This window comes from Anomaloglossus baeobatrachus, chromosome 5 (genome assembly GCF_048569485.1).
Source record: "Anomaloglossus baeobatrachus isolate aAnoBae1 chromosome 5, aAnoBae1.hap1, whole genome shotgun sequence".
NCBI classification, from domain to species: Eukaryota; Metazoa; Chordata; class Amphibia; order Anura; family Aromobatidae; genus Anomaloglossus; species Anomaloglossus baeobatrachus.
Window position 1 is genome coordinate 118,093,982 of NC_134357.1, and position 25,549 is coordinate 118,119,530.

General features: G+C 53.3%; 1 protein-coding gene and 1 long non-coding RNA gene across 3 annotated transcripts in view; one reads left to right on the forward strand and one right to left on the reverse strand.

Moving 5' to 3' along the window:
* The window catches only part of LOC142309768 (uncharacterized), a 46,389-nt gene extending 29,871 nt beyond the window's left edge, over positions 1 to 16,518 (reverse strand). Inside the window, exons 1-2 of the long non-coding RNA XR_012753991.1 lie at positions 16,480 to 16,518; positions 13,564 to 13,669 (exon numbers count right to left, since the gene is read on the reverse strand). This is a non-coding gene — a long non-coding RNA (uncharacterized LOC142309768). The remainder of the gene's footprint in view (positions 1 to 13,563; positions 13,670 to 16,479) is intronic.
* A 141-nt stretch (positions 16,519 to 16,659) lies between these two features.
* The window catches only part of HELLS (helicase, lymphoid specific), a 95,015-nt gene continuing 86,125 nt past the window's right edge, over positions 16,660 to 25,549 (forward strand). The window contains exon 1 of one of the 2 annotated variants that reach the window (XM_075348800.1): positions 16,660 to 16,789. In XM_075348800.1, the coding sequence (XP_075204915.1) occupies positions 16,723 to 16,789 (67 nt within the window). In that variant the 5' untranslated portion in view covers positions 16,660 to 16,722. Of the gene's footprint in view, positions 16,790 to 24,949; positions 25,046 to 25,549 lie in introns of those variants that run through there. The other variant, XM_075348801.1, reaches the window with a different exon arrangement.

Below are 25,549 nucleotides of genomic sequence, written 5' to 3' on the forward strand. Positions count from 1 at the left end.
TGTGTTCTGATGTGTGTGTGTGTGTGTTCTGGTGTGTGTGTGTTCTGGTGTGTGTGTGTGTGTTCTGATGTGTGTGTGTTCTGATGTGTGTTCTGATGTGTGTGTGTGTTCTCGTGTGTGTGTGTGTGTGTGTGTGTGTGTGTTCTGGTGTGTGTGTGTGTTCTGATGTGTGTTCTGATGTGTGTGTGTTCTGGTGTGTGTGTGTGTGTGTTCTGATGTGTGTGTGTTCTGATGTGTGTGTACTCTGGTGTGTGTGGGTTCTGGTGTGTGTGTGTGTGTGTTCTGATGTTTGTGTGTTCTGATGTGTTTGTGTGTTCTGATGTGTGTGTTTTGATGTTTGTGTTCTGATGTTTGTGTGTGTGTGTTCTGATGTTTGTGTGTGTGTGTTCTGATATGTGTGTGTGTGTTCTGATGTGTGTGTGTGTGTTCTGATGTGTGTGTGTGTGTTCTGATGTGTGTGTGTTCTGGTGTGTGTGTGTGTGTGTTCTGGTGTGTGTGTTCTGATGTGTGTGTGTGTGTTCTGATGTGTGTGTGTTCTGATGTGTGTGTGTTCTGATGTGTGTGTGTGTGTTCTGATGTGTGTGTGTGTGTGTTCTGATGTGTGTGTGTGTGTTCTGGTGTGTGTGTGTATGTGTGTGTGTGTTCTGGTGTGTGTGTGTTCTGATGTGTGTGTGTGTTCTGATGTGTGTGTGTGTTCTGATGTGTGTTCTGATGTGTGTGTGTGTTCTGATGTGTGTGTGTGTTCTGATGTGTGTGTGTTCTGATGTGTGTGTGTTCTGATGTGTGTGTGTTCTGATGTGTGTGTGTTCTGATGTGTGTGTGTTCTGATGTGTGTGTGTTCTGATGTGTGTGTGTTCTGATGTGTGTGTGTTCTGATGTGTGTGTGTTCTGATGTGTGTGTGTTCTGATGTGTGTGTGTTCTGATGTGTGTGTGTTCTGATGTGTGTGTGTTCTGATGTGTGTGTGTTCTGATGTGTGTGTGTTCTGATGTGTGTGTGTTCTGATGTGTGTGTGTTCTGATGTGTGTGTGTTCTGATGTGTGTGTGTTCTGATGTGTGTGTGTGTATTTTGGTGTGTGTGGGTTCTGTTGTGTGTTCTGATGTGTGTGTGTGTGTGTATTTTGGTGTGTGTGGGTTCTGGTGTGTGTGTGTGTGTGTGTTCTGGTGTGTGTGTGTGTGTGTGTTCTGGTGTGTGTGTGTTCTAATGTGTGTGTGTGTTCTGATGTGTGTTTATTCTAGTGTGTGTGTTCTGATGTGTGTGTGTGTTCTGATCTGTGTGTGTTCTGATCTGTGTGTGTTCTGATCTGTGTGTGTTCTGATCTGTGTGTGTTCTGATCTGTGTGTGTTCTGATCTGTGTGTGTTCTGATCTGTGTGTGGGTTCTGATGTGTGCGTGGGTTCTGATCTGTGTGTGTTCTGATCTGTGTGTGTTCTGATCTGTGTGTGGGTTCTGATGTGTGCGTGGGTTCTGATGTGTGTGTGTTCTGATGTGTGTGTGTGTGTGTGTGTGTGTTCTGGTGTGTGTGTTCTGATATGTGTGTGTGTGTTCTGGTGTGTGTGTTCTGATATGTGTGTGTGTGTGTGTGTGTTCTGGTGTGTGTGTGTGTTCTGGTGTGTGTGTGTGTGTGTTCTGGTGTGTGTGTGTGTTCTGGTGTGTGTGTGTGTTCTGGTGTGTGTGTTCTGATGTGTGTGTGTGTTCTGATGTGTGTGTGTGTTCTGATGTGTGTGTGTTCTGATGTGTGTGTGTTCTGATGTGTGTGTGTGTTCTGATGTGTTCTGATGTGTGTGTGTGTTCTGATGTGTGTGTGTGTGTGTGTATTCTAATTTATGTGTACTCTGGTGTGTGTGGGTTCTGATGTGTGTGTGTTCTGATGTGTGTGTGTGTGTGTGTGTGTGTGTGTGTGTGTGTTCTGGTGTGTGTGTTCTGATATGTGTGTGTGTGTTCTGGTGTGTGTGTTCTGATATGTGTGTGTGTGTGTTCTGGTGTGTGTGTGTGTTCTGGTGTGTGTGTTCTGATATGTGTGTGTGTGTGTTCTGGTGTGTGTGTGTGTTCTGGTGTGTGTGTTCTGATGTGTGTGTGTGTTCTGATGTGTGTGTGTTCTGATGTGTGTGTGTGTTCTGATGTGTGTGTGTTCTGATGTGTGTGTGTTCTGATGTGTGTGTGTGTTCTGATGTGTTCTGATGTGTGTGTGTGTTCTGATGTGTGTGTGTTTGTTCTGATGTTTGTGTGTTCTGATGTGTGTGTGTGTGTTCTGATGTGTGTGTGTTCTGGTGTGTGTGTGTTCTGGTGTGTGTGTGTGTGTGTTCTGATGTGTGTGTGTGTTCTGATGTGTGTGTGTGTGTGTGTTCTGATGTGTGTGTGTGTGTGTGTTCTGATGTGTGTGTGTTCTGATGTGTGTGTGTGTGTGTGTGTGTGTGTTCTGATGTGTGTGTACTCTGGTGTGTGTGGGTTCTGGTGTGTGTGTGTGTGTGTGTGTGTTCTGATGTGTGTGTGTTTTGATGTTTGTGTGTGTGTGTTCTGATATGTGTGTGTGTGTTCTGATGTGTGTGTGTTCTTCTGGTGTGTGTGTGTGTGTGTGTTCTGGTGTGTGTGTTCTGATGTGTGTGTGTGTGTGTGTGTTCTGATGTGTGTGTGTGTGTGTTCTGATGTGTGTTCTGATGTGTGTGTGTGTTCTGATGTGTGTGTGTTCTGATGTGTGTGTGTGTGTGTGTGTGTGTGTTCTGATGTGTGTGTGTGTGTGTTCTGATGTGTGTGTGTTCTGATGTGTGTGTGTTCTGATGTGTGTGTGTTCTGATGTGTGTGTGTTCTGATGTGTGTGTGTTCTGATGTGTGTGTGTACGTGTGTTCTGATCTGTGTGTGTTCTGATGTGTGTGTGGGTTCTGATGTGTGTGTGGGTTCTGATGTGTGTGTGGGTTCTGGTGTGTGTGTTCTGATATGTGTGTGTGTGTGTTCTGATGTGTGTGTTCTGATGTGTGTGTGTGTGTTCTGGTGTGTGTGTTCTGATGTGTGTGTGTGTTCTGATGTGTGTTCTGATGTGTGTGTTCTGATGTGTGTGTGTGTGTGTTCTGGTGTGTGTGTTCTGATGTGTGTGTGTGTTCTGATGTGTGTGTGTGTTCTGATGTGTGTGTGTGTTCTGATGTGTGTGTGTGTGTTCTGATGTGTGTGTGTGTTCTGGTGTGTTCTGATGTGTGTGTGTTCTGATGTGTGTGTGTTCTGATGTGTGTATGTGTGTTCTGATGTGTGTTTGTGTTCTGGTGTGTTCTGATGTGTGCGTATGTGTGTTCTGATGTGTGTGTGTGTTCTGGTGTGTTCTGATGTGTGCGTATGTGTGTTCTGATGTGTGTGTGTGTTCTGGTGTGTTCTGATGTGTTCTGATGTGTGCGTGTTCTGATGTGTGCGTGTTCTGATGTGTGCGTGTTCTGATGTGTGCGTGTTCTGATGTGTGTGTGTGTCTGTTCTGATGTGTGTCTGTTCTGATGTGTGTGTGTGTGTGTGTGTTCTGGTGTGTGTGTTCTGATGTGTGTGTGTGTTCTGATGTGTGTGTGTTCTGATGTGTGTGTGTGTGTTCTGATGTGTGTGTGTGTTCTGATGTGTGCATGTGTGTTCTGATGTGCGTTCTGATGTGTGTGTGTGTGTGTTCTGATGTGTGTGTGTGTTCTAATGTGTGTGTGTGTTCTGATGTGTGTGTGTGTTCTGATGTGTGTGTGTGTGTGTATGTGTGTTCTGATGTGTGTGTGTGTGTGTTCTGGTGTGTTCTGATGTGTGCGTGTTCTGATGTGTGCGTGTGTGTTCTGATGTGTGTGTTCTGATGTGTGTGTTCTGATGTGTGTGTTCTGATGTGTGTGTGTGTCTCCTGGGACGTATGAAACCGAGAAACAACCTTGGGGAGGTACGCAGGGTCAGGGCGCAAAACTACCCTATCGTCCAGTATTTGAGGGTAAGGTGGGTCAATAGAAAGGGCCTGAATGTCGCTAATCCTACGGGCCGAGGTCAGGGCTACCAGGAGGACCGTCTTAAGGTAAATTTGCCCATCTAGGACGCTGGCGCGAACTAGCCCTGATAAACCGAGCCACCCAAGGGTTCCCCGCGACATCATAATTGTAAAGTGCTGCTAAAGCAGAGATCTGGACCTTGAGTGTGCTAACCGCCAACCCCTTGTCCAACCCACACTGCAGGAATTCCAGGATGGGACCGATGGGAACCTCCCCGGTTACACTAGCACTCGAGGAAGAAAACAACTTTCTCCAAGTCCTACAGTAGATCTTGGTTGTCACAGGTTTTCTACAACCTAACAGTGTGGAAACTAAATTGGGGGAAAACCCCTTACTGATCTGTAACGCCCTCTCAAATTCCATGCAGTCAGGTGCAACTTGACTGTCGGAGGATGGCACACAGGTCACTGGGACAGGAGATTCGGAAGTTCTGGGAGGACCCACGGGTCGGTCAGAGACATCCGAACCAGCCAAAAAACCATGGTTGCTTTGGCCAGAAGGGAGCAATCAAAAGGACTCTGGCCCTGTCGTCCCTGATTTTCTTCAGGACTGCGGGGAGAAGGACCAGTGGGGAAAATGCATAAGCTAGGGGAAAGTCCCACGGGATTGACAGGGCGTTCACAGCATACGGAAGTTCCTTGGGATTGAGAGAGCAGAACTGAGGAACCTTCCTGTTCCGTTTGGTGGAAAAAGGTTGATGGCTGGAACCCCCCACCTGGCCGTGATGAGGTTGAAGACGGACGGGTTGAGCTTCCACTCCCCCTCGCGCAGGCGAGTGCGACTCAGAAAATCCGCCGCGAGGTTGTCTTTCCCCCAGATGTGAACAGCAGTGAGGGACAGAAGGTGAGTTTCTGCTAGTAGTAGAATCCTGTCGGCTATAATCATAAGGGACCTGGATCTTGTGCCCCCCTGATGGTTCAGATAAGCCACAGTCACCTGATTGTCCGACATCACCCGGGTATGGTGACCAGTCAGTGAAGGGAGAAGTCCAGTCAGGGCCCGTTCCACAGCCAGCAGCTCTCTGATATTGGAGGAGGAAGCTGCCTCCCTGGGTGACCAGAGACCTTGAATCGGACGGTCCAGCAGGTGAGCCCCCCATCCGGACACACTGGCATCCGTGGTCACAATTCGGGACACCGGGACAGACCATGGGACTCCCCTTGTGAGGTGCGCAGGAACCAGCCACCAGTGAAGGGAGGCGATGGAGCTGGAGCTCAGAGTAATCCGATTGTTCAAACTGTCCCCCAGAAACGACTGATGACCCAAAATGTCCCACTGGAGGGCTCTGGTATGTCCTTGAGCCCATAAAACTGCAGGGAGAGTAGAGGTCAGGGAGCCCAGAAGAGACATAGCCCGTCTCAGGGACATGTGCGGAACCGCCACCGCCTGCTGCACCAGAGAGCGAATCTTCTCCACTTTGGAAGGTGGTAGGCGACATTCTGTAGGAGAGAGTCCAAAGTAAGTCCCAAAAAGACTTGCACCGTGGCTGGAAGCAACCTTGACTTCTCCCTGTTCAAAATCCAGCCGAGACCTTCCAGCTTTGAGCAGACAGTCTGAAGCACGGTAGTACAATGGTTCGCTGAATCCCCCACCACGAGGAAGTCGTCGAGATACGGGATAATGAGAATTCTGTCTTCCCGCAGGTGGGCAGTGATTTCCAGGACGAGCTTCATGAAGATTCGGGGCGCAATTGCCAGGCCGAATGGTAAGGCCCTGAACTGTAGATGACGCACTGACCCGTCGAGCATCACCGCCACCCTAAGATATTTCTGGAAGGGAGGAGCGATGGGAACATGATAATACACGTCCTTCAGATCCAGGACAGCCATATGACAATTCGGGTAGAGAGACTTGATTGTGGACTTCATCGATTCCATCTTGAAGGACAAGATTTGCAGGTGGCTGTTCAGGCCTTTGAGGTTTATGATGACCCGAAAGGAGCCATCCGGTTTCCTGACCAGAAAGAGAGGAGAGTAAAACCACTCTCCCCTTTCCGCCAATGGGACATCAGTCAGGACCACCAGGCGCAATAGGGACGTCACTTCCCCCTACAAGGCATGTTGTTCGCTCGGGGACGTCCTCGGGGGATGTCTGGAGAAAGCACCTGGGAGGAACACTGCGGAATGGAAATGTCAGACCTGAACGGATGATATTGAGAATCCACGGGCTTGAAGAAATACGTTCCCAGGCCGGAAGAAAGTAGGTCAATCTCCCCCCCACCTGGGGAAGGGAGTCATTGGGAAGACTTCTTGGATTGGGAAGGGCCCTTGAACAAGAACCCCTTATCCTTCTTTCGATCCGACCAGGTACTTCTATTCCTGGGGGTGAACTTACGGGTGAACTGCTTCTTACGAAAGGATCGTTTGAAGGAGGGAAAGGACGGGGCCGGAAAATTCCTTTTTCTGTCCCCCGTCTTCTCAAGAACATCATCCAGAACCAATCCAAAAAGAAACTCGCCCTGACAGGGAATGGAATACAGCTTAGACTTAACCTGTAGATCCCCCGAGCAACATTTCAACCATAACGCCCGACGAGCCGCATTAGAAAGGGCCGCAGTCTTAGCAGCTAGTCGAGTGGAATCTGCCGATGCATCTGAGATGAAAGCCGCCGCTCCCTGCAGCCTGGGCAGAGAAGAAATAGAGTACATTACTTATCGGTAATGGGATTTTCCTGAGTCCACGACAGCACCCACAAGAGAGGGATCCGCCCCCTTCAGGACAGGAAACCTACAGATAAAGGGGCAGTCCCCCTTCCTCATCAGTTGGTTGCAGAGAACCGGGAGAGGAACCGCCAATGAATGAATATACAAAAAAGCCAGACCCCAGGACACTAAATGGTGACAAACAAACAAGAAAGGGTAGGGGTGTAAAGGGTGCTGTCGTGGACTCAGGAAAATCCCATTACCGGTAAGTAATGTACTCTTTTCCTTTCGTCACGACAGCACCCACGAGAGACTTAGAGAGATTACACTCAGAGGGAGGGAAAAACCACACGAAGGGCCAAGCCTCCAACGGAAGACAGCGGAAGAACAAAGGCTAGCCGGCAAAGACCGGAAAGGCGGACGGAGAGGATCAGGATACAGCCGTACAATACCATCGAAGGAGACACAGGCCACATCCATCCAAGGAGGAGGCAACCACCCAGGAGAAGGATCCGACACCGAGGAGGCCAGGGGAACCCGCTGCATCACAGACGATAGGGGAACAGCATCCCACAGCCATCAGGACAAGGGACGTCACGCCACGCGAGGGCCACAGCCGGAATCCTGAAAGACAAAGAACAACAAAACAAAGACCAAACCCCCCAAGGGGCCGACCGAGCGACCAAAGCAGGAAGGACCAATGGACAGGGCCGGACAGGCGTGAACACGCCCCGCAGAAGCAAGGACGACCAAGAGACAGCACCGGAACGGACGAGGAGGGGAAGAGACGCAGAGGCGAAGCAGGAAGCCCAAGGCGCCAGGCCAGGCGGAAGGCCCGGGAGGCGCAAGGCGGCAGGGCGCAAGGCAGGAACGCCGCAAGAAGCACAAAAGCGCAAGGCCTAGAGACGCAGGACGAGAACACAGGCCCACACGACCCAGAGGCCCCGAGGCACAGAGGCCTAGAGGTACAGAGGCACAGACGCCAAGAGGCACAGAGGTACAGACGCCAAGAGGCCCCGAGGCCCAGAGCCCAAGAGTCCCAGACCCCAGGAGGCCCTGAGCCCAAGAGGTACAGAGGCCCCGAACCCAAGAGGTACAGAGGCCCAGAGACCGAGAGGCCCAGAGACCAAGAGGAACAGCGGCCAAGAGGCACAGCGGCCAAGAGGCACAGCGGCCAAGAGGCACAGAGACCAAGAGGCCCAGAAACCAAGAGGCCCAGAAACCAAGAGGCCCAGAAGCGAAGAGGCACAGAGGACAAGAGGCACAGAGGACAAGAGGCACAGAGGACAAGAGGCACAGAGGACAAGAGGCACAGAGGACAAGAGGCACAGAGGACAAGAGGCACAGAGGCCCCGAAACCAAGAGGCCAAGAGGCCCAGAGGCACAGAAGCACAGAGGCACAGAGGCCAAGAGGCCCAAGGGCCAGGAGGCCCAGAGTCCAAGAGGGCCAGAGGCCAAGAGGCCCCGAGGCCAAGAGGCACAGAGGCACAGAGGCCCGGAGGCCAAGAGGCCCAAAGGGCAGGAGGCCCAGACCCCAAGAGGGCCAGAGGCCAAGAGGCCCAGAGACCAAGAGGCAGAGAGGCGAAGAGGCACAGAGGCCAAGAAGCACAGAGGCACGGAGCGGAGGCCAAGAGTCAAGAGGCAACGCGGCACAAGGGCCAAGAGGCACAGAGGCCAAGAGGCACAGAGGCCAAGAGGCACAGAGGCCAAGAGGCACAGAGGCCAAGAGGCACAGAGGCCAAACGGCACAGAGGCCAAACGGCACAGAGGCCAAACGGCACAGAGGCCAAACGGCACAGAGTCCAAGAGGCACAGAGGCCAAGAGGCACAGAGGCCAAGAGGCACAGAGGCCAAGAGGCACAGAGGCCAAGAGGCACAGAGGCCAAGAGGCACAGAGGCCAAGAGGCACAGAGGCCAAGGGGCACAGAGGCCAAGAGGCACAGAGGCCAAGAGGCACAGAGGCAGAAAGGCCAAGACGACAAGGGCCAAGAGGCACAGAGGCCAAGAGGCACAGAGGTCAAATGGCACAGAGGCCAAGAGACACAGGGGCCAAGAGGCACAGAGGCACAAGGGCCAAAACGACAAAGGCCAAGAGGCACAGAGGCCAAGAGGCACAGAGGCCAAGAGGCACAGAGGCACAAGGGCCAAAACGACAAAGGCCAAGAGGCACAGCGGCCAAGAGGCACCGAGGCCAAGAGGCACAGCGGCCAAGAGGCACAGAGGCCAAGAGGCACCGAGGCCAAGAGGCACAGAGGCACAGAGGCCGGAGCCAGGAGGCACAGGGTCAGGAGGCCCAAGCCAGCAGGTACCGAGACCAGGAAGGCCCCGAGGCCAAGAAGGCAAAGAGGCCAGGACGGCACAGAGGCCAAGAAGGCACAGAGGCCAAGAAGGCACAGAGGCCAAGAGGCACAGAGGCCAAGAGGTACAAAGGCCGGAGCCAAGAGGCACAAGAGACCAAGAAGTACAGAGGCCGGAGGCAGCAGGCACAGAGGCACGGGCCCAGGAGGCCCAGAAGCCAAGAAGGCACAGAGGCCAAGATGGTACAGAGACCAGGAAGCCAAGAGGCGCAGAAGGCCAAGAGACACAGAGGCCTGAGCCAGAAGGCACAGAGGCACGGGGCCAGGAGGCCCAGAGGCCCGGAAGGCCCACAGAGGCCCGGAAGGCCACACGGAGGCCCGGAAGGCCACACGGAGGCCCGGAAGGCCACACGGAGGCCCGGAAGGCCACACGGAGGCCAGGAAGCCACACGGAGGCCAGGAAGCCACACGGAGGCCAGGAAGCCACACGGAGGCCAGGAAGCCACACGGAGGCCAGGAAGCCACACGGAGGCCAGGAAGCCACACAGAGGCCAGGAAGCCACACAGAGGCCAGGAAGCCACACAGAGGCCAGGAAGCCACACAGAGGCCAGGAAGCCACACAGAGGCCAGGAAGCCACACAGAGGCCAGGAAGCCACACAGAGGCCAGGGAGCCACACACACAGAGGCCAGGGAGCCACACACAGAGGCCAGGGAGCCACACACAGAGGCCAGGCAGCCACAGAGACCAGGAACCCGAGAGGCCAGAGGCACCGAGGCAGGAGGCATGAGGCCAGGAGGCAACCGAGGTGCGTGGCCAGGAAGCCCAAGGCACAGAGACAGTACACACAGAGGTCCGAAGGCAGGAGGCACCGAGGCTAGGAGGTACACAGACCCGAGACTAAGAAGGCACAGAGGCCCGAGGCCAGAAGGCACCGAGGCCCGAGGCCAGAAGGCACAGAGGCCCGAGGCCAGAAGGCACAGAGGTCCGAGGCCAGAAGGCACAGAGGTCCGAGGCCAGAAGGCACAACGGCCCGAGGCCAGAAGGCACAGCGGCCCAAGGCCCGGAGGCACAGCGGTCAAGGCTAGGAGGTACAGCGGCCCCAGGCCAGGAGGCAACAAGGGCAGGCAGCACAGAGGGCCAAGGCCATGAGACACAAAGGACCAAGGGCAGGCAGCACAGAGGAACAGAGGCACAAGCCAGGAAGCACGAGTCTGAGAGACACAGAGGCCCGAGACCCAACCTCAGAAGGCGCAAAGGCCAGGAGGCGCAGAGGCCGGGAGGGCCAGAGGCCCGAGGCCAGGAGGACCCGAGACCAGAGGACAGGAGGGCCAGAGGACACGGAGGCCCAGAGGCTAGGAGGTCCAGAGGCGTGAAAAAACACACAGGCCACATGGGTCAGGACATACAGAATGCACAGGGGCCCGGAGGCCACAGGGACCAGGAGGACACAGAGGCCCAGGGGCCAAGAACCCACAGAGGCCAGGACCCCACAGGGGTACGAGTCCATAGAGCCCACAGGAGCCAGGAGCCTACAGGGGCCAGGAGCTCACAGAGGCCACAGTAGCCAGGAGACCACAGAGGCCACGAAGGCCAGGAGTCCCAGAGAGGCCACGAGGGCCAGAAGTCCCAGAGAGGCCACGAGGGCCAAGAGTCCACAGAGGCCACGAGGGCCAAGAGTCCACAGAGGCCACGAGGGCCAGGAGTCCACAGAGGCCACGAGGGCCAGGAGTCCACAGAGGCCACGAGGGCCAGTAGTCCACAGAGGCCACGAGGGCCAGGAGTCCACAGAGGCCACGAGGGCCAGGAGTCCACAGAGGCCCAGGAGTCCACAGAGGCCCAGGAGTCCACAGAGGCCCAGGAGTCCACAGAGGCCCAGGAGTCCACAGAGGCCACAGGAGCCCCACAGAGGCCGGAGTCAGGCGAGTCCACAGAGGCCACAGGAGCCCCACAGAGGCCGGAGTCAGGCGAGTCCACAGAGGCCTTACCGGGCCCGGAGGCCACAGAGGATACAGGGGCCAGGTGAACACAAAGGCCCCAGGGACCCCGGCCATGTATGCAGAATCCAGCTCCAAAGCCCGGGACGATCCTCCCTGCACTGCCGGGACACCGCCGAGGAGACAGAGCGGGGACGCGGCCCGGACACATCGCACCCGCCGTGTAACCGGAGGCGCAGCCCGCGCCACAGGGAGAGGCGCCGGCCGCCGAGTACCGACAGCAACTTACCCCGCGTCCGGCTCAGGAAGGAGGGATCCACGGCCTTCACAAGGAACCTGCCCGGTCCACTCCCCCGGAAGCGCTCCAGTGCACTTCCGGGTCACGGCAGCAGAGAGAGCGCGCGGACACGGCAGGGCCCCCCCTGCCGTCCACAGAGCCAGGCGCGCGCAGGTGCCGGCGTCATTACCCCGGAGGCAAAGCCGAACCAAGGGAAAGAGGACGAGACGCACCGGAGGATGGAGTCCACGAGGGGAGCTCCACCGACCGTGCTTCTGGGCCTAGAGCTCCGCCGTTCCCACGGAGACCGCACGGACTCAACCGGACCCAGGTACTGTAGGTTCCTCTCCATTCAGGACAGGAAACCAACTGATGAGGGAGGGGGACTGCCCCTTTTTTATCTGTAGGTTTCCTGTCCTGAAGGGGGTGGATCCCTCTCTCGTGGGTGCTGTCGTGACGAAAGGAAAAATCTCGTCCCGAGTAACCTTGGTCCTCAGTTTCTCCTCTAATTCAGACAACCACATTGCCAGAGACCGTGCCGTACATGTAGCTGCATGTAGCAGGCCAGAGAGCACCTGCTGAGGACTCCCATGCGGTTTTAAGGAAGACATCCGCCTTCCGATCCATAGTCCATAGGGTCCTTTAAGGATCCCATGTCCTCGAAGGGAATGGAAAACATTTTTGATGCTTTAGCCACTGCCACATCCAATTTGGGTGCCCTATCCCAATGGGAACAGGTAGCGTCCTCAAAGGGATACTTGCGCTTGAAGCCGCCTGGAAGAGAACCCCGCTTATCTGGTTTCTTCCATTCCCTGGAGATCAACGCCTGTATCTTATCCACTACCGGGAAGATCCTGTGCTTTCTATGCTCCAGACCCTTAAACATCACATCTTGGACTGAAGGCTGCAATTTCTCCTCAGTAATGCCTATAGTGTCTCTGACAGCTTTAATCAATTTGCTCGTGCCTTCTACTGGGAAACATTGGTGGACGTCAGCCTCACTGTCAGAGGAAGAAGATGCAGAACCAGAAGACCCACACTCTCCCTCGGATCGACTGGATGGCGAAGCCGGGGAGGCCTGTTTATACAGTTTACGAGGAGGCTCTTTCAGGGACTGCAGAGAACTCTGGACTTCGGACCGGATGATGGCATGAAGATCACTAGCAAACCCAGGAGTCTCATCAGAAATGGTCTGCTGGATACAGTTCTTGCAGAGCCGTTTGGACCAGGACGGAGCCAGTTCCCGGTTACAGAGGGCGCATTCCCTGTTATTCGATTTGGCAGTACACTTCCGTGGTTTTTTAACCTATGCATGACAGGGACGGAGGGGAGACACAACACCAGGAAAACAATGAACAACAGGTACACATGCCCGAAGATCACTCACCCATAGGAGATGAAGGGTCGGTACCGGGTCTGGGGAAGGAGCTTTCATCAAAGTCTTCCCTCTGGAGGCGCCTTTGCCGTCAGATGCATCTCGGGTCTGTTTAGTGGCCCGGGTGCCACGCTTGCTGGATAAGCTGGCATCTGAGCCAGAGTCGCTCCTGCGACGCTCCGGTGGTTTCACCACTTTCTTGCCAGCAGGAGGGGAGGAGGACTCACGCACCGAGTGCCGGTCCTCCTCACGGTGCCCATCCTTGTCCATATTCCTAAGCCCTTTTTGCACTGGCAACAAACACCTCCGTCATGCAGGAGGACTGGAGCACGTTCCCCCAGCTCAGAGCTCCGTTTTTAAACTGAGCGTTGGAGCACAGGAGCACGCCCCCCCACCCCTCCCGCACGTCCGGACCCACTTCCTGGGTCTGACGTCATCGCCGACGTCAGCGCATGTCAGGTGCGGCTGCCGTGCATGCGCAACGCCCGCACTCAAAACACGCCCCCAAGATGGCGGCGGCGTGCAGCACACGCGGCCGCAAGCAGCCCCACCGCCCTGGAAGGACCGGCCGGCTGCTGTACTTACCTGCCGCCCGATGCGCTGCACCCGCTCATGGACGTAACCCCCGGGGGTCTGTCATGGCGCCTCCAGGCACCCGAACGGAGTGAGGCAGGACCCGTGCCGCCGCCAGAACCGCCCGTCGGGACCGGGTAAGATTTGCTAGAAGATCCACAGCCCTCCAGGACCGCATCCTGAGGTATCCGTCCAGGACAGGAAACCAAACTGAAGCGGCGAGAGGACCGCCCCTTTTTAACCTGAAGGTTTCCTGTCCTGGATGGGCGGATCGTGGTGCAGTCATAGGGTGAGGGAAAAAAACATTTGCATACAAAAAGGTAAGAATTTATAAAGTTAATTATTTAGGTCTCAAAGTGGGCACAATAGCAAGAGGAACCTTTCTACAATGCAGCCCAGGAGCTGCAGAAGGGGAATCTTTTAGTTTTATTGCGAAATTTCTGCTGACAGGTTCCCTTTAACCTGACATACCTGTGGCCAGAAGATTCCAAACACGTGAAGACCCTGAGGTGACCTGAAGGTGAGCAGGGCTTCACATTTCCAATTCACAAAGCGGAGCGATATAAAGGATTGCGCACTAAAATAAAAAAAAAAAAAAATAAAATTAATTAAAAATGAATAAAAAAAGATGAAAACACTGAGACCAGTTTAGCAAGTGGAGATTAAATATAGGAGAAAATTGTATACGGGCGGAGTGTAGCCAAAAAAAAAAAATCACAATTAGGCCCCTTTCACACGTCAGTGATTCTGGTACGTTTGTGCTTTTTTTTTTTAAACGTACCAGAATCACTGACACAGGCAGACCCATTATAATGAATGGGTCTGCTCACACATCAGTGATTTTTCACTGCACGTGTCTCCGTGCGGCGTATCCACGTGTCCGTGATTGCCGCACGGAGACATGTCTATTTTTTTCTGGCATCACTGATGTCCCATGGACCACGCAGTGGTGTGGTCCGTGAAACACGTACCAGAAAAAAACGTGCTTCTAAAATAAAAAGCATTTTAACTCACCCGGTTCCAGCGGCGTTCTCTGCAGCCCGTTCTCCCTGCTGCTTCTGAGCCGGCTCATTACTGTCGCGCATATTCATGATGCACGACACAGTCGACTCGGAAGCAGCTGCTGCGGGGGTCAGCGCCGGCCGGATGCTGCACCGCGGGAGCGATCAGCACCATGGAGAGCGGGAGCGCGCACAGGTGAGTTAATCTCTAAGTGCAATCACGGACCACGGAGAACGGAGCCCGGACTGCACTTAGACAACCAACGTGTGCCGTGATTCACGGCACACGGAGGGACATGTGCGTGTTTTACATGCCAGTGAAAAACGCCAGTGTTTTTCACTGACGTGTGAGACGGGCCTTAAAGAAATGGAGCAAAACTCATGCATTCATGCAAGCCAAAAGGCTGCAGAGTCTTGAGAGTCCAGATCCATTTTGTTTCGCATTGTGCTAGGAGGCGACTAACGTTGCCCCCCGAACATTCATTATTATTTGGTCTACACCACGCACTTTCAGATTAGAATTGCACTGATGATTTATTTTAAAGTGTTTGGGCAAGCATTTCAGACCCTTCGCATGTTACTCATCTCTGGCGGCCAGAATGTCATGATTGTGTTCTCTGACATGTACCTTTAAGGCCGACATAGATGCATGGACATGGGCACGTTGGGTAATAAACTACGGCTTTTGACAAGCAGTTGATTTTCTTCTTAATCTGGAGTGAGTGCACCACCTGCTGGTCCTCACATAAAAGTTCTTGTTTTTAACCTTGTGACTTTGTCTGTTTTTTCATGTGCCTTTCATAAACATTAATAAAATTTATATAGATTTTTTTGAAGTGCCGTTGTACAGATTTGTATTTCTTTTTTGCATTCTACGTTCTGTATATGGCATTATCCATGTACAATTTATGGCATGGATTATTTTTCCCTGTATGTTGGTTGTTCCCCCTCTTGGGGATGCAGGACCTACCCCCTGGGACCTGGAGTGCCAGTACCAATACCACCAAAGCACACCCAAAATCCTAGTTCTCCACTCCACACCGGGCATAAAGGGTTACCCATTTAAGGGGATGGTCGCCATGGAAAGGAACAAGTCCCGGGATTAGCCAACCTGTTGGGAGTGGTCAGCAGTCATTCGAGAGTCTAGAGAGTGTGGCACACTGAGAGATGTGCGGATGTGCCTGACCTGGGTCCGTGCAAGGCTGACCCCGGGGGCACGGGAAAGAGGTTGCCAGGGCAGGTACCACAGCACGAACGGGGCACAGGGCCCTAGATCAGGCGCCAGTTTTAGATGGCTTGATAAATACCTGCCCGGTGAGGACACCTTCATGGACTTCACCGAACCAAATAATCCGAGGGCATCAGCAGTAAACTAGGATCGGGGTTTAGACATTTACCTCCCCGCAGGGTCCGCCGTACGGAGGAGACTGCACCCCAAAAGGGACAGTTGGCCTCAAACGCTCCACGCTACGGGGACTCAACCAACGGAGAGTGTCAGGGACAGAGCAACCGGGGTCACTACATTTGCACTGATACTCCAAGGGACCTGAACTAGAAACCCCTGGGTCCGAGTGAGTAGAGACTTTTAAAAGACAACCTGGTGTGGTCTCTGTTATTATCCCTCATCAACTCCCAGGCACTGCACTACCTGCGGAGGGCCTAACACCATTGCTGCAATCACCACCAGCTCTGGGAGTACCCACATTTAGCAGTGGTGATTCTCTATCCTCTATCCCGCAGGTGGCGTCACATGACATTAACGCTTATCTCTCCTGTAAATACCCCCTTTTACAAAAGATGCCCCAGGGCACAGGACCAGGCAACGGCCACCAGAGTGACATTCCCATTTGTTACTGCCTGGAACGAGTACCCCTTCTGTGGGCACGACATATAAACTAGAGCTGTCTGGCACCGCATGTAGGGCACATACACCAGAGCCACATTTCACCACATGTAGGGCACAGCCTCCTGGCACTGCATGTAGGGCACATACACCAGAGCCGCCTTTCACATGTAGGGCACATACACCAGAGCCGCTTGGCAGCAGCAGTGAGGGCACCGGGGGCCGCTGTACGGACACACAAGTCTCCAGAACCAGCGATTCTCTGTGCTTTGTATATAAGGTGGCAGAGTTCCTCCCTCCCACCAAAATAATCTCGCTGTGATTTATTTTTAAACACACGCTGCGCCCTGTGCAGGCTCTCCCCCCTGACTCGGGGACAGTGATCTGAGGGAAGACCCCGGCAGCTCCAGTATAAAGCGTTACTCCCCCACACACAGCCAGGAGTATCAGCACGGTAACATAGCCGGCACACGCCGAACACAGTTTTGTCTTTCTTCCCCCCTCTTATATCCGTCCTGCCTCCAGGCTGCACCACGCACACACCATCGCCTCAGAGGATGTAATTCCCGCGCTTTTTCCCCCCAGCCTTTCACAGTGGCTTTTCCAGAGCCCGGGCCCCGCCCCCAGCTGTCAGCCACCAATCAGACTCAGCAGGCCTCGTGGCTCGCGATATTTTCAATGTGTGATACCCGGAAGCAGCTGAGAGCGCAGAGTGGGCGGGGCTGCAGGACGCGTTATTGCCGCCGCTGGAGGTTTTGGCGCCAGATTCTTCTCGTGTGTTGGTGAATGACTGACGAGGTTTCCCGCCATCCTAGCAGCATGCCTGTGGAAGAGCTGTCCTGCCAGCGGCCGGGTAACGTCACACTCCGTACACGGGAATTTTGTGATACGAGCGGGGTGCACGGGAGTGGGTGTACCGGAGCGGGCACCGGCGCGTGCTTCTGTCTGGGCTGTGTGCATAGTTTCCCTGCCGTTTTGGATGCAGGAAAAAGTATTTCAGTTGTTGGTGTGAGTTTTGTTTCTTGTGCTGTGTGTGGGGTTTTTGTGTACTTCTAACCATTGAGTTCACTAAAAAAAGTGTGTTTTTTTTTTTTTTGTTTTTTTTTCTGCAATAAGGTGCAGAATATTCATGCATCAAAAGCTGTGTGTGGATGCTGCGCGTCGTCCCCCGCGGCGGATGCTGCGCGTCGTCCCCCGCCATGAGACCACAGTGGACTGTGGTCAGGGTTCAGGCCCCTATGGTCTCTCGTGGTAATAGATGACATGCTGTGGCTCTGGAAGCTGCACCACAGGTCACTTTCCACTGTGGAAAAACAAGCACAGTGGGCAGGAGACTTCTATAAATCCTTCCACTGTGCTTGCACTGTACAATGCAGTGTTTTAGATGCAGAGATAAGATGTGATCAAAACACTGAACCCTGATCGCGGGCATGTAGCCTAAAATTTCACACCTGAGCTGTTTCTATGTAGCTCCTGCACTTATTTTCCTGAGTGGTACATGTGCTGGGGTTGCCATGCTCCTGCCAGTTACTGCTGCGCCCTTTAACCATATGTGGTGTAGCAATGCATTTGAATGACTACTGCTCCAGTGATGTTGGAGCCCCAGCTCTTGGTCAGTGAGGGTCCCTGTGATGGGTCCCTGTGATCAGGAGGCTCTCTTCTATCGTTTGGTTGGCTGATAACTTCCACACTTGATAATAGCTATAAGAAGCTGTTGCTGGGGTGGATGCTCACCTCACACACTTTGATTTGACAGATTCGTTGAAACTCAACTCTGATTTAATAGTTTTTGTCTAATGTATCTGTCAAACATAATACAAAACTATGTGATGTGAACCGTCCCTGCTAAACTGCCAGTGCACTGACTTGTGCAGGATATAGGGCCGGGTGCAAACTATCATATTTTTGGTCAGTGTGTAACATTGCATAAGGGCCAGCTGTCTCAGAGCGATTATTGCAAAGCGGCTCCTGCATCGGTCTTAGTTGTGGCTTAGGCTAGTTTTACACTTGCGTTGAACGGCATCCATTGTATTGCGTGACGGATGCATAGCATTTAATGGCGAAATGGATCATACAAAACGGAAAGTTTTTTTTTTGTTTTTTTTTGTTTTACCAGCGGCAGACTATTGTGAACAGCCGATCACCCGGCTGCCGGGGGCGATCAGCTGAGCGCTCTCAAAAGCCGGCTGCCGGGCCCTCAGCTGATCGTTCAGCCGAGAGACAAAATAAACTTTCTGTGATTTAAAAAAAAAAAATGAGCATGTGCAGTGAAAAAAATGAAGGATTCCACCGCTCAAAAAATGTTACATGCTGCGTTCCGCCTGGCGGAAGCAACACAGCGTCGGCCAGCGGAAGCAACTCAGGTCCATCAGTCGCAATCTGTCATCCATACAAGTCTGAAAAACGGCGGAATCCGTTAACTGATTCCGCTGTTTTCCAAAATGGCGGATTGCGACTTAAGGAAAACAACACAAGTGTGAAAACAGCCTTAGTGCACAGAGGTGCGAACATGTCTGTCCTGTGGTGTTTTTCTTCGGCGCTCCATTGGGAGACCCAGACGATTGGGTGTATAGCTACTGCCTCCGGAGGCCACACAAAGTATTACACTAAAAAGTGTAAGGCCCCTCCCCTTCTGCATATACACCCCCCGTGGGATCACGGGCTCCTCAGTTTTATGCTTTGTGCGAAGGAGGTCAGACATCCACGCATAGCTCCACTGTTTAGTCAGCAGCAGCTGCTGACTATGTCGGATGGAAGAAAAGAGGGCCCATACTAGGGCCCCCAGCATGCTCCCTTCTCACCCCACTTTTGTCGGCGGTGTTTGTTAAGGTTGAGGTACCCATTGCGGGTACGGAGGCTGGAGCCCACATGCTGCTTTCCTTCCCCATCCCCCTGAGGGCTCTGGGTGAAGTGGGATCTTACCGGCCTCCAGGCTCTGAGGCCGGGCTCCATCCACAGACCCGGAGATCCTGCTGTAATGGAGCTGAGTATCGTCAGGGACAAGGCCCTGCAACGTTAAGGTACTCTGTGTCCCCGTACAGACCACGCACACACACACCAGCATGCTGGGTGTGTTAGTGCGCCGGGGACAACAGCGCTGCGCGCTGGGGCTATACTCACTGCAGCTTAGCTGAGTGAGTTAATGTGTGGGAAACTGCCGCGCCGGCCGCTGCTAGAAGCTGCGGCGCGGATGAGACTTGTGGTGCGCCGGGGACTTCCGCGCTGACCGTGCTTTTACGACGGCAACGCTTATAAATCGAGTCCCCGGCTTTTGCGGCCTAGTTTCGTTTCCTTCCCACCCCCGGGCCTGCCAGTCAGGGAAGGGGCGGGACGCTGTACAATGGTCAGCACCGAGGGCTGGAGTCTTATTTACATACTCCAGCCCCCTCACTGGGCACAGTGGGACGCCAGTTTCCCGCTCGTTGTCTGGGGCACGCCCACGGCCCGCCCCTCTTCACAGGACGCCGGCAGCCATTCCTGCATGCAGTCTAAGCTGGAGAACGGACACAGGCTCTGGGAGACCCGGTCAAGGGATTCTGGCGACCACACACCCGCTTAAGCGGGCGGTAAGCAGCACCTTGGTGCTGACCCCACTAGTGCCACAGTGTTTTGTGTACTTTATGCTTGTACCTATATTTGCACTGTACGGTCGCTTCTTGGCTAGATACCCCTGGATTGCTCTGAGGAGACAACAGCATGTCGTCCGCAGAAAAGCAAGGGTGCCAAGGCACAGGCTTTCTATGCTGTCTGTACCGCATGTGAGGCTGTTTTACCGGCAGGTTCCACTAACCCCCATTGGGTAGAGTCTCTGCTAGTGGTGGCCCAGAGAGAGCCACCTGTGAAACTGTCCAGAGGACAGAGTTTGCAGTTTTTTGCGGATAAAATGTCTGGGACTATGACCAAGATTCTAGAAACTTGCAGTCCAGGCCGGTGACTCAGACAATGGGCACTGTTGAACAATGCCCCCCGGTCTCCCTCAGTTGGAACGAATACGTGCTCCAAGGGGGTCCCATACATCCCAGGCTGAAGGCTCTGCACGGACGACAGTCCCAGTCAGCCTAAGCGAGCTCGCTGGGAGAGACCCTCGACTTCACACACTAGTCAGGGTCTCAGCGAGAGGATTCTCTGTATGATGAGGCAGAGGTAGCTGATCAGGATTCTGATCCTGAGACCGCTTTCAATCTGGATGCTCCTAATAGTGACGCCATGGTGAACGATCTCATAGCGTCCATCAATAGACTGGTGGATATTTCTCCCTCAGCCCCTCCAGTGGAGGAGTCAGCTTCGCAGCAGGAGAAATTCCATTTCAGGTATCCCAAGCGTAAATTGAGTACTTTTCTGGACCACTCTGACTTCAGAGAATCAGTCCAGAAACATCATGCTTATCCAGATAAGCGTTTCTCCAAACGTCTTAAGGATACACGTTATCCCTTTCCCCCTGACGTGGTCAAGCGCTGGACCCAGTGTCCAAAGGTGGATCCCCCAATCTCCAGGCTTGCGGCTAGATCCATAGTTGCAGTGGAAGATGGGACTTCACTTAAAGATGCCATTGTCAGACAGATGGACCTCTGGTTGAAATCTGTCTATGAAGCTATCGGCGTGTCGTTTGCTCCGGCATTCGCAGCCGTATGGGCGCTCCAAGCTATTTCAGCTGGTCTTGCGCAGGTGGACACTGTCACACGTATATCTGTGCCGCAGATGGCGTCCTTAACCTCGCATTTGTTTGCATTGCGACTTACGCTATTAATGCTGTCCTGGACTCTACGAGCCGTACGTCAGTGGCGTCCGCCAACTCCGTGGTTTTTACGCAGAGCCTTGTGGTTAAGGGAATGGAAGGCAGATTCTGCTTCCAAAAAGTGTTTAACCAGTTTGCCATTATCTGGTGTCAGACTGTTTGGTGAGCGATTGGATGAAATCATTAAACAGTCCAAGGGTAAGGATTCTTCCTTACACCAGCCCAGATCAAACAAAACCCAACAGAGGAAAGGACAGTCGAGGTTTCGATCCTTTCCAGGCTCGGGCAGGTCCCAGTTTTCCTCGTCCATAAGGACTCAAAAGGCTCAGAGGGGCTCAGATTCCTGGCGGGCTCAATCACGCCCAAAGAAGGCAGCCGGAGGAACCGCTACCAAGGCTGTTTCCTCATGACTTTCAGCCCTCTCTCTCCGCATCCGCGGTCGGTGGCAGACTCTCCCGCTTTGGCGACATTTAGCTGCCACAGGTAAAAAACCGGTGGGTGAGAGACATTTTGTCTCACGTGTACAGGATAGAGTTCTGTTCTCGTCCTCCGGCTCGATTCTTCAGAACTTCCCCACCTCCCGACCGAGCCGATGCTCTTCTGCAGGCAGAAGGAGTGGTAATCCCTGTTCCTCTGCAGGAACAAGGTCACGGTTTTTACTCCAATCTGGTTGTGGTGCCAAAAAAGGACGGCTCTTTCCGTTCCGTTCTGGACCTATAACTGCTCAACACATGAAAACCAGGCGGTTCCGGATGGAATCCCTCCGCTCCGTCATTGCCTCAATGTCTCAAGGAGATTTCCTAGCATCAATAGACATCAGGATGCTTATCTCCACGTGCCGATTGCTCCAGAGCACCAGTGTTTGCTACGATTCGTTATAGAAGACGAGCATCTTCAGTTCGTAGCCCTGCCCTTCAGTCTGGCGACAGCCCCACGGGTTTTCACCAAGGTCATGGCAGCAGTGGTAGCAGTCCTGCACTCTCAGGGTCACTCTGTGATCCCTTACTTGGACGATCTACTTGTCAAGGCACCCTCTCAGAGGCATGCCAACACAGCCTGAACGTTGCGCTGGAGACTCTCCAGAGTTTCGGGTGCATCATCAACTTTTCAAAGTTAATTCTGACCCTGACCCAATCGCTGAGATATCTTGGCATGGAGTTTCATACTCTCTCAGCGATAGTGAAGCTTCCGCTGGACAAACAGCGTTCACTACAGACGGGGGTGCAGTCTCTCCTTCAAGGCCAGTCACACCCCTTAAGACGCCTCATGCACTTCTTAGCGAAGATGGTAGCAGCAATGGAGGCAGTCCCTTTCGCGCAGTTTCATCTGCGTCCACTGCAATGGGACATTCTCCGCCAATGGGATGGGAAGTCGACGTCCCTAGACAGGAACGTCTCCCTTTCTCAGACGGTCAAGGAATCTCTTCGGTGGTGGCTTCTTCCCACCTCATTGTCAAAAGGAAAGTCCTTCCTACCCCCATCCTGGGCGGTGGTCACGACAGACGCGAGTCTGTCAGGGTGGGGAGCAGTCTTTCTCCACCACAGGGCTCAGGGTACGTGGACTCAGCAAGAGTCCACCCTTCAGATCAATGTTCTGGAAATCTGGGCAGTGTATCTTGCCCTGCAACCCTTCCAGCAGTGGCTGGAAGGCAAACAGATCCGAATTCAGTCGGACAACTCCACAGCGGTGGCATACATCAACCACCAAGGCGGAACACGCAGTCGGCAAGCCTCCCAGGCAGTCCGGCGGATTCTGATGTGGGTGGAAGACAGAGCATCCACCATATCCGCAGTTCACATCCCGGGCGTAGAAAACTGGGAAGCAGACTTCTTCAGTCGCCAGGGTATGGACGCAGGGGAATGGTCTCTGCACCCGGACGTGTTTCAGGAAATCTGTAGCCGCTGGGGGATGCCGGACGTCGACCTAATGGCGTCTCGGCACAACAACAAGGTCCCGATTTTCATGGCGCGGTCTCACGATCAAAGAGCTCTGGCGGCAGGCGCCTTAGTTCAGGATGGGTCGCAGTTCCAGCTACCCTATGTGTTTCCCCCTCTGGCACTGTTGCCCAGAGTGCTACGCAAGATCAGCTCCGATTGCCGCCGCGCCATCCTCGTCGCCCCAGACTGGCCGAGGAGGTCGTGGTACCCGGATCTGTGGCATCTCACGGTCGGCCAACCGTGGGCACTACCAGACCGGCCAGACTTACTGTCCCAAGGGCCGTTTTTTTCTGTCTGAATTCTACGGCCCTGAACCTGACTGTGTGGCCATTGAGTCCTGGATCCTAGCGTCTTCAGGATTATCTCAAGACGTCATTGCCACCATGAGACGGGCTAGGAAGCCGACGTCTGCCAAGATCTACCACAGGACGTGGAAGATATTCTTATCTTAGTGCTCTGCTCAGGGAGTGTCTCCCTGGCCATTTGCATTGCCTACTTTTCTTTCCTTCCTGCTCTGGTTTGGAAAAAGGTTTGTCGCTCGGCTCCCTTAAAGGACAAGTCCCAGCGCTGTCTGTATTCTTTCAGAAGCGCCTAGCACGACTTCCTCAGGTACGCACGTTCCTGCAGGGGGTTTGTCACATTGTCCCTCCGTACTAGAGGCCGTTAGACCCATGGGATCTGAACAGGGTACTAATTGCTCTCCAGAAGCCGTCCTTCGAGCCTCTGAGGGATGTTTCACTTTCTCGACTTTCACAGAAAGTGGCCTTTCTGGTAGCGGTCACATCTCTTCGGAGAGTGTCCGAACTAGCAGCGCGGTCAGCCAAAGCTCCCTTCCTGGTGTTTCACCAAGACAAGGTAGTGCTGCGCCTGATTCCGGAGTTTCTCCCTATGGTGGTATCCCCCTTCCTTCTCAATCAGGATATCTCCTTACCTTCCTTTTGTCCTCATCCAGTTCATCGATATGAAATGGATTTGCATTTGTTGGATCTGGTGAGAGCACTCAGAATCTACATTTCCCGCACGGCGCCCCTGCGCCGCTCGGATGCACTCTTTGTACTTGACTCTGGTCAGCGTAAAGGGTCGCAGGCTTCCAAATCCACCCTGGCTCGATGGATCAAGGAACCAATTCTTGAAGCCTACCGTTCTGCTGGGCTTCCGGTTCCATCAGGGCTGAAGGCCCATTCTACCAGAGCCGTGGGTGCGTCCTGGGCATTACGGCACCAGGCTACGGCTCAGCAGGTGTGCCAGGCAGCTACCTGGTCGAGTCTGCACACTTTCCCAAGCATTATCAGGTGCATACCTACGCTTAGGCGGATGCCAGCCTAGGTAGAAGAGTTCTGCAGGCGGCGGTTGCCTCCATGTAGGGAAGGGCTGTTTTACGGCCCTAACTTGAGGTATTAATTTACCCACCCAGGGACTGCTTTTGGACGTCCCAATCGTCTGGGTCTCCCAATGGAGCGCCGAAGAAGGGAATTTTGTTACTTACCGTAAATTCCTTTTCTTCTAGCTCCAATTGGGAGACCCAGCACCCGCCCTGTTTCCTTCGGGATTTTTGTTTTTTCCGGGTACACATGTTGTTCATGTTGAATGGTTTCAGTTCTCCGATGTTCCTTCGGATTGAATTTGTTTAACCAGTTATTGGCTTTCCTCCTTCTTGCTTTTGCACTAAAACTGAGGAGCCCGTGATCCCACGGGGGGTGTATATGCAGAAGGGGAGGGGCCTTACACTTTTTAGTGTAATACTTTGTGTGGCCTCCGGAGGCAGTAGCTATACACCCAATCGTCTGGGTCTCCCAATTGGAGCTAGAAGAAAAGGAATTTACGGTAAGTAACAAAATTCCCTTCTTTTTTGTTTTTTTTCTTAATAAATATGCATTCTCTGGGCAGCGGTGCACTTTGCATGGGGCCATTCCAAATTTGACTTTTCTACATGATTCTCTGACCACCTAGGCATCCAGAGGACTGGCTGCTGTGTGCCTGGCCCTGACTTGCTGCCCCAGTGTTAGGACACATATGATGGCTCAGTCACATTCACCCTATAATTCTGCATTATGTGGGCAGCTGCAGAGCACATGTGGTCCCTTATGTAAGTGCTAGTAGGAGGATTGCTCTAGGGCATGTATTAAGCGTGTTCTGACATTGAAGGCTGCATAGTCAAACACTGCACTGTATATTTCTGGCAATGTCTCTTTCCATATCCTGAACAGCGCACCCCCGTTTGCACACTACTTGGTACAAACCAGGGCTAACTGAAGTGTGGGTCATGTGATGCCCCACGTGTCATGTGACTACTGGTAACATCTGGATCATGCGGTTATTCTGTTGGGTCCGAGGGCTGATCAGCCAGGGTTACACAGTGGATGAGACACCGGCATATCTATAACTACAGAAAAGCCGTGGGATGTATCTGAAAGTTGTTTAGGAATAGTTTGCTCTGGTATGGCCTCATTACGCTAAATAGATTGCAGAAATGTCTGTGGATGTGGCCTAGAAGTAACTGCATCTTACTTTTAACTCTGTTTGGCCCTTTTTAAGTTCAAGAAATTGCACTGGGTATTAAAGGGGAGGGGAAAAAAATAACTTTGTGAATAAACTTATTTACCATTTTCTGAGACCTGTAACTATATATATTTTCCAAAACAAGGAAGCCGCGGAGACACAATCACATGTTTCTCAACGCTGGCAGGAACTAGCCAGGTCTTTCACCGGGAAGGAAAAACCATGGGAAGGGCAGTCTCCAGTCAAGGAGACCACCTATGCTAAAACATGGTATCCATCCATAGACAGCTGTTTCGGGGTATTTGCCCCTCATCAGTGTGGAGTAGGAAACTGGCTAGTGGGAGCAATGCTTAGTAGATATGCCTTTGCATATTTCCCAGGGGGCATTGCTCTAGAATCATTGCATTGAGAAAACGCTTGATGGTGCTCCACGGTGCTGGAT